Source organism: Bombus vancouverensis, chromosome 3 (assembly GCF_051014615.1).
Source record: "Bombus vancouverensis nearcticus chromosome 3, iyBomVanc1_principal, whole genome shotgun sequence".
Lineage (NCBI taxonomy): Eukaryota > Metazoa > Arthropoda > Insecta > Hymenoptera > Apidae > Bombus > Bombus vancouverensis.
The window spans coordinates 15,770,977-15,792,096 of NC_134913.1; the positions used below are offsets into that span (position 1 = coordinate 15,770,977).

The window sequence follows — 21,120 nt, forward strand, 5'->3', positions numbered from 1 at the left end:
TTTAAACCTTTTATGTATCCCCTATATAATAACAAATGTACATATAGCAATATACTTTGTATGACTTGTATATGAACTCTTTCTATATGTATTTTATAAAAAGGGAAGATAAATACTATGTTGAAATATTTAAATTTTTATTGTTTTTGTACATTTAGTTTAAATTGTAATAATTATTTATGCACAATATTGCATGTTGTCACAAAATAAGTACTCACGTGAAAAGCGCATGCACACGTAATTTTTAGTACTCAAAATTTCAGTCTTGCAGAAAACATTAATGATATTCACTTTATAATATACATTGAACAAAAGTTATTCTTCATAACTTACAATAAAAGTGATTACTCCTATCATTTCAAGTATAAATTCTCCACATAATTGTGTTTTTGATTGATACCACATTATATGTATAATGCAGCGATTACTATAGTGGATACATCATTCACATCGTGATACTACGATACATGCTTAAAACAAGCATGCTTAGTATTCTGCAATTATTTCAATACATATTCTCTGATTAAAAATTCTTTTTCTACGATGCACACATCAATACGATAAATAGACATTTCTGCTAATCTCGGTCCTATAAGACGAAAGGATAGTACACCTTGGTCAGTATATATGAAAAACATAGTACCAACAATATGTTAACTCTCATTTCTGTAAAGAATAATTATTCTTGGCTATTGAAAAACGATGACACAGTTTTTATTTACGGTTGTATCGTTTATATTTTAATAGACAAGAAAATTCTTCGCTATTACTTTGGTCGTGGTATTAAGTAATTACATACAAAATAATTCATTATTAAATACTATATTCATAATATAAAATGCTAATGGTAGAATCATTATTGATATTTTCAACGTATCTAATCTATGTACAAATTGAACCAGCACAACGTGTCGATACTGACGAGCGAGTAAATGCACGTACAGTGATTAACGCGTAGCGTGATAACTACCCTTTACAACAATGAAGTCCAAGTTTTTCTCGCGAGTAAACTGGATAGCTTCTACTCCCACGTATCATCTTTTTGTTTTAACAGCGAGGTAGAAAAAGAGGAGCCATATATAGATTTCCTGATCTCTTAATGAACTCCCGTTTTTCTATAATGACAACACGTGAAAGGAAACAAGATCGCGTAAAGGATTTTATCTGTGAACAGCGTTGCTTTACAATATTTTTACAAAGTTCCGGCATCTTCACGACGATTCAAATAATAAAAACACTACGCTGTATTGATATTTAACAGTATTTGTATCATGATTGCCCAAAGTTTAACGAGTAAAACAGTAGTAATGAATATCATTATGCTTTAGAGATCTCGATGTAACGTCTGTGTTCAACACAATTTTGCAATGTACATTTTCGATGCTTTAAATTTACCGCTTATAAATAAAAGCTTTAAGTAGGATCAATTAGGCACTAAAATGGACGGGTTTCGTTTCTTAGGAGCTTCTTCCGAGTATTGCTTAAGTTAAGGACACTTAATGAAGTTTTAAGTACACTTTGTATAACTATATGATTTGTTCAAACCAACAGCACGATTAATATATAAATTCTATGGTACATTTCTCATCTCACTGCTCGCGATAAATTTTTTTCTTTTTTTAAATTCTTTTCTCAATAATTTTCTTGTATATCCCATTTTGACTTCTACCTTATAATCAACTTTTAATTTTACAGGCAGTTTTAATACGTTTCATCTTCAGCGTCGCTTTCGGATGTCTTCAAATCAGTTATCATGTCCCAAATTGCTCATTCAACTCCTTATGTCGATGTGACAGCTGCGTGATATGGTAGCATGGACTAGAAAACGCGCGATGAAACCCCGTATATTTTCATTGATCGTTTGGAAGCAGTTTCGCCGTGAGAACAACACTCCTTTCTCTCTTTAAACAACAAATACTGCGATAACGATGCATATTCCCGGCAGACTAGGATTTTTCGAGACGCGAAACATTCATACTATGTTCCACCGTCACGAAATAAATTCTTAGATTAATCTCTCTTCCGGTGGTGGCTTCATCACATTGTCCATTTCTACACGCGGATTACTGAATTCTTGAGCGCTTGGACTGTATGTTCCTCGAGTAGCACGTTTCTTTCTAGCCATCATGAATAATGCAACTAAAGAACCTGCTGCAATAATGAACAGGCATCCGACGATAGGACCAACGATTACCGCTATATCGAGCGCTTGACTACCCAAAAAGTTTTCCGTCTAAAATAGAACACAACATTTATCGCTCGTAATTGTATGTGAAAGAAATTATTATTCTAAAATATTAGAATGTACCTCTGTACAGTTTTGTCCGGTATAGTCCGGTGTGCATTGACACTTGTAACCGCCGTCATCTCCACATTTGCACGTACCTCCATTTTGACAATAATCCTGTTAAGGGAAGGAATGTGAGATATAAGAAAACTAATCGTCAGTGTAGCGAGTAAGAGAAATTATCCGAGAAACAGTACCGCTCTACAAGGATCCATCATTCCGCAATTGTATCCGCAATAACCTGGATCGCAAATGCACTGGTAAGTTCCTGGTAAATTTTCGCACCGTCCCTGACCACAATCGGTCGTTGACAGTACACATTCGTCTATATCAAACGAACAATCCTGTCCTATATAACCGGTGTCGTTACAATCACACACGAAACTATCTACACCGTCGTAGCATTTTCCATCGTTTTTGCATGGTATATTTCCTTCTGCATCTGGCGCGCAGTCATCTATATTAATCTCGCAATACGGTCCAGAATAGCCGGGTAGACAAGTACATCGAGGTGTCTAGTAATTTAAAGTAATAGATTATTACATATTACAAACAATTATACGTTAAATCATAGAGGATAAGGGAATAAAAGTATTCGTTTTTATAAGACGAATAAAACTCTCATTGTATAAGCCTGATATGCTATATACCTGATGCAAGTAATCGCATCTACCGCCGTTTTGGCACTTTCGTGCAATGCAATAAGGAGTATCACAGATTGAACCTTCGTAACCAGTCGTACAAGTACAAGTGAAGTTGTCGCTAGTTTGTGGATTTACAATATCTGCGCAACTACCACCGTTTTTGCAAGGTTGATTTTCACAAGTAATTAGACGAAAGTTTTCACATCTCTCGCCAGTAAATTGATCTGGACATTCGCAACGGAAATACCCAGGAAGATTTATACATACACCGTCGTGCTGACAAGGGCTAAGGGTTACGCACTCGTTTATGTCACTGTCGCATCTGAAATAAAGATAAGCACCTAAGATAGCGTAAATTTAGTTTTTTCTGATTTTCGATAAGAAACGAGTGTATTGGAATTTGATATAATAGATTATGTTATATACTAACAACCATCCCTGCCAGCCGCTATTACACACACACGTATAATTAGCGATTCCATCGATGCATGTTGCTCCATTCTTGCATTTATTATCGATACATTCGTCGATGTTAAGGGAACAATCGTCTTTTGCGTATCCAGCCGGGCATTCGCAAATGTAACTGTTTGCTTTATCAAAACAGTAGCCGTCATTTTTACAATCGGAGTCGAAGCAAAGTTGACAGCCAATACTGTCATGATACGTTGAATTATTTTCTTGTAATGCTAAGTATTCTAAGGGTGTAAAATTGGCGTTTTGATATACTTCTTCGTACGTGAAGTAATGCAAAAGCATACTACCAATTCTTACTTCACCCAAGCATCCTTTAAAAGCTTCTCCTATAAAATAGAAGACGTATTTTCTAGTCACAATGCAAATAAAAATATGTAATAAGTATTACGTAAATATTACGCGTATAATTAAAAAATGTTTATGTACGCTAATATATTACCTGACATTACATTGTAAGGCGGAGAAGCGGTGGTCAATGTACGTTCAGTAAAATCTATCGAATTTTCATTAATACCGCTTTTATTTTCTAGGATCTGTTTCCCAGGGCCGATCGTTATGTAACTATGTTTATTCGATAAAACAGAGCCGAGTCCACCAAGAGTGACCGTTCCGGTAATTAATAAATCATACCACAAAAGAAAACTAAAGTTCGGGCTAACGTGCGATGCATATTCGTCGTTGGAATTTGCATATCCGCATTCCATAGAATTATTGCTCAACCTCAATACGATAGACGTCCAATTACCATCAGGTTCGGCTTTACCAAACGTTAGTATTCCTTGATTCTGCAAGTTCAAGCGCCAAGATACCGTAACCTTGTCCTTGTAAACGGAAACGGTAAAATGCTGATCGCCTATACGAGGCGCAATATGCATTAACGTGCCACCGGTATTCGATCGATACGTAATCTGAATGGTATCGATCGTCGAGTCGGTCACATTTTTCTCTTCAACCTGATTATAAACGTAGGTGAAAGAAGTCGTGACACCGTTAAAAGTAGCATTAGCGATGCACTCGTAACCATCGTCTAGATTTTGACATTTCGATCCAGAAGGACAGTCCTGCAGTTGACAGAATTCCATTTCCTGGCAAGTTTTGCCGGTATATCCTCGTGGACATTGACACCAAAAGTCGTTCCACGTAACGTGGCAAGTTCCATTGTGATCGCATGGACTACTCACGCATACGTTGTCGGATATCACACCCTTAAGAATTTTGTCATTATCGAAAGTCACGTTACCAAATTGTATTGGGGTGGGAATATCGTTTGCCTATAAAATATTTTTTTATATTACCGCTAAAATATTGTACTGTAATTTATCACGTGCGATATAATTTTTAGCGAAATTTTGTAATATCGTATCACGCAGATCGAATTGAAAAACGTATCGTTACCTTTAGAGGAAAGAATTCGACCACCATAGTTTCAATGCCATTCGATATTTGAACGTCTTGAATGATTCCTTTGAAGTTAACTTGCGGTACTTGCGGTACTTCTATCTGGCGATTGTCAACTTGCCGTATGTATCTGGATGCTTGTGGCATGCCACCCAAGTATAGTACAGTTACGTTCAATTGACCGGATGCGCTGATAGTTTTTCGGAAATATTCGGTACCGTTAATCTTCACTTGCACCAATGTTACGTTTCTAATTACTTGTATTAGATGATTGTTTCCATCGTTTAATTTTACACCGCCAACGGTGTATGCCTCTGAACCGTTAAATTGAATCCTAACGAGTAATTCGCCTCCTTCTAGTTGAGCTGCTATATAAGTTTTCTCCTGAGGTTTAAGATCCGTTTGTGGATTCGGTTCTGTTCCTAGATAAAATATATCACCCCTATCTTGTCTCGTGCGAATGAACATGGAAATATCGACGATCGATCTAACTGCTCGTCTAGCCATATCGGACACTTTTACGGTTACGTATCCGTTTGTGATATTCTCATATCCGAACGTCGCTGCTGTCATGTTGTATTGACAGGTATGACCAAGATATGGTCTCTCACATTTACAGGAAAAGTCACGCCACCTGTCTGTGCAGTGGCCACCGTTTTTACAACGATTTGGCGAACATTGGGCTTCGCGAGGACATCCTGGCTCAACGTCCTCCATGTATACGGTTTTTGATGAGGTACCAGAGTACACCTGAATTATGACAATTAGGAAATTTTTCATAATTTTGATAAGCTCGTACGACAAATATTTCTTACTTAATATCTTAATTTAAAATTCCATAAATTCAATGTATTTTAATGTGACTACGTATATCGTTTATGATCAGAAGATATCGAACGTACCCACTCTCCGTTAATGACTACATCCTCGGTGCAACCCACAAAGAAAGATGGGCCATGGGTTAACCGCCGCAGATAATTGGTCGTACCGCCGACATAAGTCATCGGGAAAGATGTATGATTTGAATTGGAACCTTCGTTTAGACTAATGGGATAGATCGTTTGTTCCTCGTTAGCCGAGAGTACTAGATGCGTAGCGTTGATCGCTACAAACACTTTTTGCCAAGTGGAGTCGTTCAATTCACTGCCGATAAATACGCCCTCCCATTTGTTCAGAAGGCTCGAGTGCAAATTTAGCTTGCCATTAACGAGTTCAAGGATATAAAACGTCGAGCCCTTTCCGATGGCCAGTAATCCATTTGGTAGAGTCGTTCGAAAGCGAAATTGTATGTCGTATCCTTCGTCTCGAGTGGTATTCACTAAAACGTATGAGCTGCCGTTCAAAGACATTGTCGTTACCTATGAAAAAAAAAAACAAAAGGAAACGGTATGAATTGGAAACCAGCAGGAAATTGCGACCTGTACGTTTACGCACCTTCTTCTGTGTCGCGTATTCATGCGTAAGGCAATACAAGGAGCGTGATCAAGTGAGATAAGCGATGAATTTAAGAAATCGAAACAACTTGTGAATTTGCAGGAAGAAAAGAAATGGCAAGTCAAAATACGTAAATATAAACGATGCTTACGTAGTCGCAAATTTCTCCGTGATATCCATTCGGGCAGGTACAGTTGAATTTATGTATCGTTTCATCGACGAGGTATGGCCAACAAGTTCCACCGTTTTGACAAGCATTTCCTTGACAACCGATCAGCTCTACCGAACAATTTTTACCACCGTATTCTGGCTCACAAGTGCAGGTGTAATCAGCTCTTCCATCGGTACACACGCCGTGCTCGCAGGGTGAATATCTTTTACACTCGTCGATATCGTGTTGACAATGATCGCCTTCATATCCCTCGTCACATTCGCAAGTGTAACCACCAATACGGTCTACGCAGGTTCCAGCTTGGCATGGATTACTATCGCACTCGTTGATATTTACTTCGCAGTTTTTCCCCGTAACACCTTGTACGCAAAGACATTCGTATCTGAAAATAAATTGTTAGAAGTACAATTACTTCTTCTTTCTTCGGATTATTGATTATTCTTTGTCCTTTTACTTCGAGTATCACGATGCTTACCCACTCGCATTCGCATAGCTGAACTCTTGGTTGAATATCGAAGGTAACGTCAACGCGTCACTCTTGTACAATTCCATGTTAGATCTCTCCAAGCAAGTACCATTATACTGACAAGGTGAACTCTCGCATTCGTTTATATCGACTTCGCAATTTTTGCCAGTATAGCCGGCGTAACACTGGCATTTGTAATTCTTGACATCGTCTATGCAATGAGCACCGTTCACACAGGGTCCTGACCGGCAGTCGTCGATATTTTTCTCACAATGTACACCCTCAAAACCGGTGTCAGCACAGTCACAGGTGTAATTGTTTATACCGTCTATACATTGGCCATGATTTAAACAGGGCAATGGTTCACAATCGTCGATATTTATCTCACAGTTTAATCCACGGAAACCAGGTGAACAAATACACATGTAACTAGCGATCTCATCGACGCAGGTTGCCCCGTTTAAACAAGGATTGCTTTCGCATTCGTTCACATCCACGTCGCATGTTTTCCCGGAATAACCAGCTGGACACTGACACTCGAACGTGTTAATACCATCGATACACGTAGCGTTATTTTTACACGGACCGCATAAGCATTCGTCAATGTCGATGTCGCAGTGATCTCCGGAAAATCCCGGTCTGCAGAAGCAATTATAGCTGCCATTTGTATTCACGCAAATACCGTTGTTACATAATGAGCTACCTTCTACCTCGCATTCGTTCACATCCTCCTCGCAAAATTTTCCTATGAATTTGAGTAATCGATTAGTGGCTACCAGTTAATCGACGATCGAATGGAAAGCTTGAACAAGGCTCTAGAGCACATTTGGCACATTTTTGGGGGGAAACCAGGTTGTTTCGCGAGCCCAACTCCTGACGCGTTTCTTGTGTTCGACGCGTGTATTAAAACGAACGACAGGGACTGTAGGACCGTGCTTTGCTATTAATTCAACCATTGACCAAAATGTGCCATCGATCCTTGTTCGAGATTTCACTTCTCAATTTAACATATGAAAATTGAGGAAAATAATTACATCAACAAAAACTTCTTATTGAATTTGAATAAAATATATCTTGTATAAATTCTGTTTAATAAAATGTACCTTTGAAACCATCTCTGCATTTGCATTCAAAACCCTGTTCTCCGCGATCGATACACGTGCCGCTGTTACAAGGTTTCGTCGCGCAATGGTCAACGATAAGGGTACAATTGGGATCTCTGTAACCCTCGCGACATTTACACTCGTAACCAGCGATACCATCAACGCAAACTTTCCCATCAGGGCATAGCACATCGACGCAATCGTCCACATTCACGTCACAAATCTTGCCTTCAAAGCCGCGAGGGCACTCGCAAACGAATTCTCGTCGAGACCTTGGTATCAGCGTGCAATTCCCATTATTCTGGCAAGGATTTGACGCGCACGCATTGTACTCGCGTTCGCAATTTTCATCCATGAAGTCTTTCGTACAGTTGCATATGTATCCATTGATTCGATCGATACAAGTACCACCGTTTTGACAAGGTTGTGATAAGCACTCGTCCACATTGATCTGACAATTTTTACCTAGTGACATTAAGATTGGTTTTATTAAACGATATTTATGTTCCGTTTATAGAACAATTTAAAAGCAAATAACAGGTATTTCGTTCGCTTGTGACAAAGTTCCGTCGTTTAGAAAATAAGAAATATCTGTTATTTGCATTCTCGATTCATCCTCTCCACTCTAGATAGCGAAATTAAAATTAAAATATAACGTAGAGATAATTCGCGGATGATTCGTTCGTTGATGGAGGAATAAGCGCGAGTAGTTAGAATATCCAATCCTTGATGCAGAGTAGATGAAACAAATTCGAGCGGCAATGGATGAATGTCAGTCACGCATTACGTATATGGTAAAACGAGTATTATCGTAGAATTTGACAAGCAAAGCGTCGTGCAAGAGTTCGCGAATAAATTGATTACCAGTGTATCCTGGAAGACATTGACAGTAGTAGCTATTCTGTTGATCGATGCAGATGCCGCCGTTACGACAGGGATCACTGGAGCACTCGTCGACGTCGATGGAACACTCGGGGCCTGTCCATCCTGGCTCGCAGGTGCAATAATAACCGCCGGGCTGTTCGAAGCGAGACGTAACAAACAAAGCAAGAGGCCACATAGAGATATATTCGACGGGACGCGGTTGATTAATCGGCTGGGTGTGCATGCAAAGCGATTTGCAAATGTCTGACTCACATAATCGTGACAAGCGGAAGCTTGTTTGCAAGGTAGATCGCGACAAGTGATCGGATCCTTGCATTGAGGTCCTGTCCAAAATCTTGGGCACTGACACATAACACCGAAACGCGTCTCGAGGCAACTGCCTCCGTTGTAGCAAGCGGAACACCAATCAGAGGCGGGTGATAGACATGTCGTTCCTAATGGTCCACGCGTTACGCAAAGACAATACGAAACATTTAACAAAGAAATACGAAAAAGGATTAGTGAAGTAAAGGAGACGATGATCTAGAGAGACGTTAATCACGATACAAACGTATTCTCGACAACAACAATTTTACGTAATTTTCCACTTTCGGTTAAAATAGACTTTATTCTGGATAAAACAGACGTAACAGACGCACACGGTGAGCGTAACGATGACGTAAATGGTGATAGCGATTAACAGACCGCGGATGTTTGTGCATTTACGTGCAACTCGATTATGCAAAAAATCTATAAAATAGTCAAACTTTGCGTACTCGTTATGATATTTGGTAAACGATAAACAAATTTCTCGCGTAGAATCTAATTGGAAAATATGAATTTGCATAAACATCGGTAGTCTGGTTTAAATTCGTTTTAAAAAAAAAAAAAAAAAAAAAAGAACGAACGAATTCCTTTATACATTGAGATTTCAACACATTCGTTATATTTACAATTTCAAGCTGTGTCTTACGCTTTCACTAATAGGAATTTAATCTATTACTCACCTTTCCATTCCGGCGGACAAGTACAGTTGAATCCGTCTTTGTTACTTGAGCATACTCCGCCATTACTACATGGATTACTGGCACAATAATTGATGGTGCAGTTCGGAGGATTGCCCATGAATCCAGGATTACAGACGCATTGTGGCCCATGTGCGTCTTCTACACAGATGCTATTCGGCGGGCATGCCGCGTTCTCGCACAAACTCTTAAGCTCGCAGTGTCGACCGGCGTATCCGGATGGACAATTACAATGATAGGAACCAACGTCGTCCACGCAATCGGCATCGTGCATGCAAGGATTCGACAAGCACTCGTTTAAGTTCAATTCACAATTTTGACCCTCGAAACCGTTCGGACAGTGACAGATGTAGCCACCGTAATTATCATAGCACACGCCGTTATTCAAGCAGGGATTCGCCAAGCATTCGTCGATGTCAATTTCGCAATTACCACCTTCGTATCTGTAATAGGATGAAAACGATTAATAATTCGCTATAATTTTTCTGCCTCGACAGGTTTATCTTTCAACCGTTACAAAACGGTTGTTGATTAGATATCGAATACATGCATATATCGAAGATAATTACATTTTTCTACTAAGCGTGTGGGTTCTCATTCGAACATTAAAACTGTGGAACTTGGTTCGTTCATTTTTTGTATCTAATACGTTTATTATATACTAACAATAAGATGTTATTTCTCTTCTTTAGGTCTTGAAAGTTTCAAGCTTGTATTTTTGAACGTGTATGATGCGAAATGTACCAATGTATTTTATACATTCCAAAGAGATCACGTTTTTCGAAGCGTCGATAAAAGAATTATTGCCAGACGGTGCAGAAAAATGTGCAAATAAATCGACAAGGAATTTAATCGGTAGTTTCATAATGTACAGTGTACTACAGAGATGACAAACTAAAACGAGAGTATACGTAAACTGCTTGAGAGTTTCCCCTCGAGTTATTTAATACGACGTAAACGCCAGAGACGTACCCCGTTCTATCGCATATGCAGGTATAATTGTTGATACCATCGATGCAAACTCCACCGTGTCTGCAAGGATTCGGTGAGCATTCGTTAAAATTGGTTTCGCAATTTTTCCCCGTCCAACCAGGCAGACACTCGCACTTATATTCGCTTTCGGTGAGCGCTATGCAAACACCTTCGTTTCTGCATGGACTTTGTTCGCAAAGTCGTACGCCGAGCTGCGATTCGCAGTAAATTCCGGTAAAGCCTGGCTTGCAGGTACAGCTAAAGTCCCCTTTCGAGTCTTCGTTGCATGTGCCACCGTTGCGGCAAGGACTGCTCATGCATGGCGGACCTGACAAATTTTATACAGATAAAATACTTTAGCATTTATCGGGAAACAGCGATTCTAATAGCTCTAATAGCGAAAGAGTGTGACGCCAGTGCTCCCGAAATCCAAACGCCTGTTGTCAGATAAAAGAGCCCATAATAAAAGAAAACGCGATAGGATTGGCAACTCGAAACTTATATTTGACAAGCAGATAGGAATGTTAGTATACAGTTCTTATTTATAGAAACCCCGGCAAATGTATGGTGTTCCAGGTAGTTAGTGTCTTCGGCATGCTAATTTTCTTTAGCTCGTGATTGAAATAAAATAACGTGGAACGAGATGTTCGAGCAGAATATCCACCGTGCAAACCCGTTTCTTATAAACACTCGGCTTTAATTGGGAATTAAAGACGTGTTATTCGTGATATGTGATTCGTCGCGATATTCTGTGTATGTATGTCATTCAAAAAAGGCAGACAGATGATGAAATTCATGCAAAGATTATAGACGAAAGTTAAAAAAGAGAATCCATGGCCGACTGAATCGTAATCGATATTTCAAAGCTTAATTTAGACATTAATATTTCCAATCACGATTGTATTATAAAAGGAACAAACAACGAGAAACTAAAATAAATACAACACGATTCGTTACGATGTGTTTAACCGTGGACTTGCTTTTCAAAATTTCTATGCTAAGCAACGTAATTCTATTTACGGTGAAGATATTACGATTGTAATTTATGATAACGCGTATTTCTACAAGGCCATGAATCTATTTCTATCTTTCGCTCTGTGCCAGAATCCCGTATTCGACGTCAATGTCTACCGTTGTCAATTTGACAGTTGTTGCCGGAATATCGGGCGTAACAGTGACACTCGTAACGATCCTGCCGTGACACGCATTTACCATGCATCATGCATGGCTCGTGATGGCAGAAATCCATGGTGGTGATTGCACTTGATCCTACACCACCGTTAAGTCCGCTCGTACCACCTGAAAGTTTCGTAGGAAAATCTGCCATGCAATCTGCTACTTGTATCATAAATCGCACATACGACCTCACATACGAGTAGTCTGAGAGTTTACGCAGGAACCAACTAAATATACGTGATTTTCACTCCGAAAGGTGTGCAGTGATCCAAAAATCTACGGCTTAGTACTGGATTTTTCGTCTACGGAAATTCTATTCTGTGGTTCAATTGCTCGATTCCGCTTGTAATTGAACCAAACAAAGGAAAATGTGTTATTTCGCACGTATTTAGTATCTAGTCAATTTCTACATTCTCAATATCTTTCTTCCTTACTCGGCAAGACATCCTAAATATTATAAATATTAATATTCGTTTGAAAGAACGTTGAAATCCTTACATCCTTTGTTCTCCGCAGGACAGGGGCCAAAGATAGCTCCGTTATTGATGGAATCGTTAAAAAGAATACCAGGACCTTGGAGGATACATCCTCTGAACGCTTCTCCCACGATAAGGGAGCCATTCATATCGTAATCGGGCAGCGTAAGGATCGCAGCATTGTACGTTGCATTAGCAATTACCTAAACAGAATCAGTCAAAAAATCAGCGTTGTAACGAGAGATAAGAATATAGCTTTGGAGTCTCAGATCCGCCAAAGAGGTAAAAATTACTTTTTTAATTACTCTTTTTAAAAAAGAAAAAAAAAACGTCAGTCGAATGATCTCGACAATGGAAGGGGAGAGTAAAAAACATTTTTTAAGATCACGTTTTTCATTTCATAAAGTTTCGAAAACATCGATGTACGACTTCAAAGGGAAACATTATAATTCAAGCTTTTAATATATCATAATAATTTAATCTTTTAATTTAATTGATCGTCAAATCGTTGAATTTATTAAACAGATATAATTCGTCGCTAGATATGGGAAATTTATTATAACGAGGATTCTTTTATCTTGAAAAAAGTGTTGATTACCTGCGTGTGTCCTGCTGCGTTTAAAGTGAGATTTCCGAGTCTAAAGAGGATATTGACGTTGTGCCAAACATTATTCAGTAATCTGGCGTTTAGCCTCGCTTTGTATCGTTGTTGATCGATGATGGCCGCGAACAGAAGTCCATCCGGGGTCACTTCCAGACTAATCGAATCCTCGTTGTATTTCTGCATGAAAAGTCGACCTCCTTCGCATGTTCGAAAACTCAAACCGCTATGCCCATGCACGGACACGAACGAGCTCAATTTGAGGAACGCCGACCCATTGAAATAGGCTTCCCTGGAACGTTCATCGTAGTTTTTGTGTCTGGAATCTTGCGGCGCTTCGTCGGTGACTACTAATAAGCTCGTAAGTACTAGAACATCAAGTAGTAAAACGAAATATATTACGTTACCTGCATAAAATTTCTTTCGTGGTAATAAGAAATATAATAACTTTTATAACGGGGAATAGAAATTGTACGTCTTTCAGTATGTCAGATATCGTAGATATTCGAACATTTACAGATATTGACCGAAAGTAGGAAAGGAAGGACGGTGTAACCGATTATGTGAGTGTTCCAATTTCTGTTATCGCTATTAACTATGTAGGTTGAAATTTCGGTAAGATAATGTACGCTTGTATTGGATTCTAATCGACATGTGTACACGAAAGATTTGATTTCTCTGCTCACTGAAACGTTCAATTTAGGTTACTGAATTGCATCCTCTTCGATAAACTAGTCGAATGGTTGTTCGAATTCCTAGTTTTATTCGATATTGAACGAATTCCATATATTTAGTTACGCTTTTTTCTTTATCCGAGTTCTGGTTTATTTACGATATTTCTTTTTATATCTCTGTAGCTTGCGTGGCCTCGTGCTATAGAATATTTATTAAGAGAGTAAGTTTTCCAATTTAAGCTTTATCATTAGGTATTTTAAAAATACAAACATCCGTAACTTTCCAAGCAAGGCGGTTGATGAAGTCCACTGCACCCACAGGAGGATCGATGGTAACCAATAAATAATGCATGAGATGCATCTGCACGCCCTCGTAAGGTTGTATAGTTAGGAGAGACTCGTTTAAGGTGGACATTACGGTTATACACCGGCGAAAATTCGTCGAAATCACGAACCTTGGTTAATTACAACTACAACGTATTGATTATTCACGCGGAATGTTTATCACGTGAAAAATAAATTTCAGAACAGATAAAACAGATATTTTCCATTTATTTATTTATATATATATACATATCGCTATATTATATTTATATATAATCATCATCATTTATTTATATATGTAGATAAATTATGTTTAGATAAACTAATCCAGGTAAATGGAATTAATCGCACTTTTTTTGAAATTAAAGTGCGCATGTTACACGCCAGGTTGCCATGGGAAAACAGAATTTAAGATAACATTATAATTCGATAGAGTTAACGTCGCGTATCTGGCCTTGTCTGCCTACACTTTGAAATAATTCAATACATACATCCTTCGAATGTATCGAGTACATGGAAAAAAATTAAATGTTACTCGAATGACTAATAATGGGAAAAAGGCAAAAGTGTGTTGGAGTGCGATTAAATAGTGAGAGAGTTTGTTGGAAAGGAAAAAATGACATACACCTGGTATGAACCTATGTACGTACACGATCGTAGAAAGAAATCATAAACGATTTATAAAGAACACGATGATAATAGTTCTTACTTCTTACATTGTCAATAATTAGGAAAATTCCGAAGTATTTTTTCTTATATTTAACGGTACAACTAACAAGTTATTTTACGTGTATACAGCGAAATTGATCAATCGTAGGTTTTATGACAACCGATAATAATATGGAAATTATTCGAAGTGAGATCGGTTCCAATACATACATATATACATATATATGTTAACTGATAAAAGTACTTCGCTGTATGCTGTCTCCTCTGTATTTTCATAAGACCTTGAATAACACGTCTCTGATGAACTATTCTTTCGTACGATCGTTCCCTAATTTACATATTCTGATGTTGACATAATAAACAGAAACGTTGTATCTCGCACAGAATTGCCGGTGTTATCATGATATTTCAGTGAACGTCGTTAATGAATTGCAGAACAGCTTGATCGAAATATCTATGTCTATATATAGCGTCGTTACGAAGATAACTTTGGGATAAAAAATGAAAATTTACGTAAGCACAGACAAAAAAAAAAAAAATAGAAGAAGAAATATCAAAGTGGCGGTTAAATCATCGTAATCGTAACAAAATTATTCATGCTCGAATCTAAGGAAGCAACAGTAAGGTATCTTTAATTAAGATTCATATCGTGCTGGCTCCTAGAGTTTTTCCACGATTCCTCTCGCATGAGCGCACGCGACGCGTTCGAGAATGAATACATGGCAGGAACTCACGAGTTTGCGTGATTGGCATATAAAATACGCACAGAGAAGACAGTTGTACTTTACGTATGTTGTCTTAGACACAATGGGGAACACACCGTGATGTGAACAATTGCAACGATGTAGACTTGAGAACATTGAGAAAAATCATGGAAAGTATAGTTAATTCTATAATATGTTCGAACGTTACTATATTATAGGAATATTCCCAATTTCTTATATATCTTAGTTGTAATTGGCGATTATCGTTAGAGATAGAGATAATTAGTAATTATACTAATCGGTACTTTTGTCCGATAAAAATGAATTCGATAAAAGTTGCCTACGACTATAGCATTAGAAATGCTACTTTACTCAATTTCTAAAAAAAAAAAAAGAAAAAAAGAAAAAAAGAAAAGAAAAGGAAGAAAAAGTTGCAAAACGAGATCTAATTACTTGATATCTTGAAGTGGATGTTACTCCGATTATACCGTATAAGTAGAAACGGTTTATGGAAACTACTGATCGTGAGACAACGCAGAAAACAACCGGAAGTAACTTCCTTTTCTTTAGAACGACGAGACGCAACGACAAATATGGTGACGTGCCTCTGGTTTTGCAGGTCTCAACTCAACGATGAATCGATAGAAAGACGTTCTGTTTCGTGACTATGCAGGCGTTGAAGTCTCTTCTCCGCGCAGATCAACGGAGGAAAGGATTTCTCAGAAATTCGTCGGGTATTTGTCACACTTCTGAAGTTGAATGATTCAGAATAGAATATCGCTAGAGAGTAGCGATTGAAATAAAAAGAAAGAACTATAATATAAGCAAAAATGTAACCAAGACGTTTATCAAGATTATTATTATCGAACCTTTTCCCATAATTTCAAAATATCGAGTCGATTAATTTTTGATACAAATAGAATTAGAAATTAAATGTATCTAGCTATTCGAACGCTATACATAAAAGTGACGCGCTATCGTTAATTTTACGTTATAAATCCGATAGCTTTTTTATTACTTCGATTGAATAATATTTGGATCAACCGTAATTGACTAACTATATCTACCGTTTCAAAATACCTATTAGTTGTTCAAGCAACAACAAATCATTAAGATTAAGAAGAAAATGATTTATCTACTTTATATATTAGAAAGGAGTTTACTGTTAGAAAGCATAACGGATCGGACAGGCTACGTAAAATTTCACGATTCGTTTGGCATCTCGATGATTGGAAGAATTCCTTCTTATTAACAGCAAGCATGTTTTGTTACAACGAGTTGCAACAATTTGTGAAATACATTCTATGCGTCATAAAATATTTTATTTCTTCTGTCAAAGTAATGATCGACAAACGTGAAAACCCATTAAGGATTATACAATGTCCAACTAATTAAACCGACTAATAGATTCCTATTATGCGAGCATACCAATAGAATTTCTTAACACGGTGAATATCTTTGTTGGTATGTATTCACATATGAGTACAATATTATGTGACTCAACGGCTTAGCGAGTCTTGCCACGCCTTCGTTGGTCACGAGTAACTTTCTTTGTTGCTTTGTAGGAAGCTACTTATTCGAGATACTGTATACTAATACTTGTAAAGTAATAGATGCAACGATAGTAAATATGTAGTACAAGAAGAGTGGGTTAAGCAACAGACAAGTGGAAAATAAAATATACACGATGTAACGCGTACCGATAGATTATCTCTTTTTATTACAGTAAATACGTCGAACGCGAGTTTAATTATTTAAAATAAATATTTATGACGAAAGGCTTAAATTCAGTGACGCAGAGAGATGCAATTATTCGAAGAAATAGTATTTTACAAGCTACCGCTACTCTCCAACGATTCTAAATACTTTTTTCGTTTAATTTTAAAATAAGTACGACTTAATAATCCAGAAGTTACTTTAGTACGTTGTTAATGTATTTACGCTTTAATCACGAATTGTTTCATAACGTGATATTATGGTTGAATAATGTGATTGATAATTTTATTAAGAAGCAGGTACGAGCTGTGATGAATTTCAACAAACAGAATTTATCGCGGCGTGCACTCGGTACGTATAGTGGTCGCGTGAGTTGTTTTACTAACAAACCCGTATCTTAGCCTCTCTTTTTGTTCGACGATCTTCTTGTACTTCGTAATTTGCCAATCATGCATGAACAGTGTAATATTTAATATTAGTTTAATCCCTGTAAAGTCACGCACGATACGAATAATAGCAATTTGTTGTTGTAGAAAATAGTAAATATTTGTTTGAATCGTTGAATCGTAATTGAAATATCAATAATTTCTATACGCAAGTAACGAATAGTAAAAAAAATGTATTGTACGCACGATTCGTACTCATCTATCGTAAAACGAATGCTGATAGAGGAGAACATTATGTGTCGTTAACGTCAAAAAACAGGTTATGGTTTCGATGACTCACTGTCTCGGCTTTGTAATATGTAGATGCAAAGAACTCTTCGTCCCGATCTCCACCGGTTATACTTTCAACGTAATCGTTGAATTCCTATACGTGGTTGGATCGAAAGACATCATTTGCGGTTTATTTTTACCTTTCGACAAGACGAGAATCAACCGCTTTCCTTTAAGAATAGAGGTGTAGCCGAATGAGGATTTATTCGAAACTGTTTAACCTCGTGGCTCACTTACGACTTGTAGAGCACAGAAATCCAATTAGGGAAGAAAGAGTCTTTTATTTCAAGGATGAGATGCAAACGTATGTAGAACGGACTATTCGCCTAATAGAAAATTCATAGACAAACGTAATTAACATCTAAATAGCCGGTTTTTACGTTTGCAAGTTGTAGCATTTTCGTATTAAATCGCTACGTGAATTTTTGCTATCGATATTTTAAGGTAAAAAAGTCAACGCGAGTGGAAAAAAGGTTAAAGATGTACGAAGGATTATTTTCTGATTCAAAATCTGTTGATGTAAATTGATGGTGTAACCGTGTATTATCGAAATAATTTAACGATAAGCTGTCGATTGTAACGATAATAGGTATTTTCGTTTTAATTGAACTGATTTCAGTTCGCTTTGAAGCGATCTTCGTTTTTGAACGCACACACATTTTAACGCAAACGGATGTCATATGCACGTAACACTCCATCATGTTCGTAACAAAACAAAAATCTATTTCTTAACAACCCGAGTTGATGAAAACCAATTTTTCCTGACACAAAAATGTTGAACGACAAACATACAAGGGATTATAATTGAGTGCAACCGTGGCTTAAATATCGCGTCAAGTTTTTCACGTAGCTATGAAATTTATATAAAAACCGCGTACAGATCAATCTTCTTTATTTTTTATTTACAGTTTTCATTATAATACACCAGTTTTTTATATTTTCCGTTATACATAATTGTATTTCCTAAAAAGATGATAAGCGTTTCCATTCATTTTCGTTCGCCCGTATTCGCTCTGTACAGATATCTCGACATAACATAGCCGTGTACACTTACGCCCACCGTCCGATATATGCAATTTCAGTTCGCTACAATCTACAATCGTGGTCTCGTATTCGATCGGCGGAACCATAGAGTTTAAGTTCACCAGATTCTGAAAATTACCATTGCTCTTACTTAATGGGATGCTCCGGTATTCGCAGAGTACTCATTTTCTACAAAATCCAATCGTAAATGTCGAAGTTCAAATTTTACATAGCGGTACGGTTGTACAGACCGGCTGAAAAATTTTCACGGAAACACGGAAAGCGGACAATAGAGGATGGAATCCTTTTCTGAAGAAGTTCGTTTCTCTTTTTCGACCCTATGGGGAAACGGACCTTGAAAATTTCTCTGCTTTGTAATCGTACGACGTTTCGACGATTTCTACACCCTGTGTAGAGGCGACGTTGAAAAGTATAGGAGAGGTAGTAGGACAGGTAGTAGGACAGGTAGTTACAGTGAAAATCAGTGTAGGTTTTGCTAACTGAACGTAGACGGTTCCCACGGATCATAGATCCTCGCCTTCGGGCTCTTTCAGAGGAAAATTACCGATACGTCAAACAAGAATGTATTATACAATTTTCTGCGAGAAATTTCCATTCTCGTCTTCGCTTTCTCGTACCATTTCCTTTTCCATATCTTTATCAATCGATTTAGCAATCATCCCGTAACTCCACTAATTTGAGAAACGAATTGAATTTACAGACTAATTACCTCGAAACTTTAACTTAATCACGTTTCATTATCTCTAAACCAACACGAAGATTCTAAGTATTTGTGTTAGAGCAAAGATAGCAAACGATAACGAAGAAATTATCAAGAGCTCGGAACCGCTAGGACTTTCGACTTTATTTCAAAGGTTCTACCTGAGCACTTTCAATGCGCAAGCTGCGCCGTAGAATTTTACGTAACGTCATGCCTCGCTCATACTTGGAAATGACTGGCGATGGCCTTGCGCGACAGGCTCCGCCATTGATCAGACTCGCCAAATTTCAAGGAAAGGAACACGTCGTGCTGAACGTTAATTTCACCTTCCGGGTTACGCCTGTTTTGTCGGTGGAAAATGCATTCCTATCGGATTACGTTGGCATACCGTGCTGCTGTGATCGGTTCTATAGATCGGTGAATGGGTTTCATTCATTTGAACAGTGGTTCTCACGGGATCCGCTATGTTTCCGAGGTATGTAGAGACCAGATGTCAGGATAAAGCGAAACCACCGTCAAGAGGGAGGAGAATTGTCGACACGGTGAGAGACAGACTCAAAGAATAGGAGAGGCCTTTGAGCAAGCGAGAGGGAGAGACGGTGGATTTCGAAATGACAGAAAAGGGAGTATAGAGGATTAATGGAGAAGGAAGGAGAATAGAGGGCGAGAAAGGAAGAAAAGGCGAGGAGTACCGCAAGTAGATTCCGCGTGTATAATGACAGGCAACTGCATTTTCAATCGCGTTCTCCTGCATAAAAATGCTCGAGACCGACGTGCGCTGAACTTTATCGTGTGTACACAATTTTCCATGAGTGGACGCGCCTTTGATTGACATGCATCGATTGCATAATACAACGCATGGTCGCGCATTGACGTTTAAGAAAGGATTGGATGAAAAATAGAGGAAAAAATATACGCTTGAAAAATTCGATAACGTCATATTCGTTTTTGGGAAATATGCCTGGTTTATTCGATATTTCTATCGAGTTGTTAATTATTTATTGTTTATTAATACAGCCATATATTTATATATATTCGATAACGATAACCATGCATTATTATTGGATATTGTGAATTATAAATCTGGTCGATGGAAATGCAACGGTACATGGAATACGTTAATCGCCTTTGTGCAAGTTTCATTAATAAGTCTTTCGTTCTCTCTTTTCAATAAAATCTGTGACAAATTATGATTTTCTATTGTTAATGGAGAAAAGTAAATGTGTTAAACACGAGTTTTACGTGTAGAAAGCGAAACTAGATAAAGACATAGGTGACGCTAATTTTGTCTTTTAATTTCACCTTTTAACGTAGGAATCTGTCAACGGCAACTCCGTAAATTGTAAAGAATCTTTTTCGAAATCTATGTTTGTTTATTACTCAATTTTATTTAATTAATTCTCTTCGATCGATTTTACTCGCATGTATTATTGTTAAAATAGAAATAACGTGTAATTATGAAATACGCGACGCTCAAGTTG

General features: G+C 37.7%; 1 protein-coding gene across 4 annotated transcripts in view; it reads right to left on the reverse strand.

Annotated features, from left to right (window-relative positions):
• Positions 1-116: 116 nt before the first annotated feature.
• crb (cell polarity complex component crumbs) overlaps positions 117-21,120 on the reverse strand; it is a 30,124-nt gene continuing 9,120 nt past the window's right edge. Inside the window, exons 2-19 of one of the 4 annotated variants that reach the window (XM_033328167.2) lie at positions 13,090-13,460; positions 12,514-12,694; positions 11,971-12,138; positions 10,840-11,167; positions 9,850-10,310; positions 9,116-9,297; positions 8,843-8,996; positions 7,979-8,443; positions 6,885-7,620; positions 6,389-6,791; positions 5,706-6,161; positions 4,801-5,553; positions 3,845-4,676; positions 3,362-3,731; positions 2,938-3,253; positions 2,485-2,802; positions 2,309-2,404; positions 117-2,233 (exon numbers count right to left, since the gene is read on the reverse strand). In XM_033328167.2, the coding sequence (XP_033184058.1) occupies positions 2,006-2,233; positions 2,309-2,404; positions 2,485-2,802; positions 2,938-3,253; positions 3,362-3,731; positions 3,845-4,676; positions 4,801-5,553; positions 5,706-6,161; positions 6,389-6,791; positions 6,885-7,620; positions 7,979-8,443; positions 8,843-8,996; positions 9,116-9,297; positions 9,850-10,310; positions 10,840-11,167; positions 11,971-12,138; positions 12,514-12,694; positions 13,090-13,460 (6,818 nt within the window). In that variant the 3' untranslated portion in view covers positions 117-2,005. Of the gene's footprint in view, positions 2,234-2,308; positions 2,405-2,484; positions 2,803-2,937; positions 3,273-3,361; positions 3,732-3,844; positions 4,677-4,800; positions 5,554-5,705; positions 6,162-6,388; positions 6,792-6,884; positions 7,621-7,978; positions 8,444-8,842; positions 8,997-9,115; positions 9,298-9,849; positions 10,311-10,839; positions 11,168-11,970; positions 12,139-12,513; positions 12,695-13,089; positions 13,461-21,120 lie in introns of those variants that run through there. The other 3 variants (XM_033328168.2, XM_033328169.2, XM_033328170.2) reach the window with 3 other exon arrangements.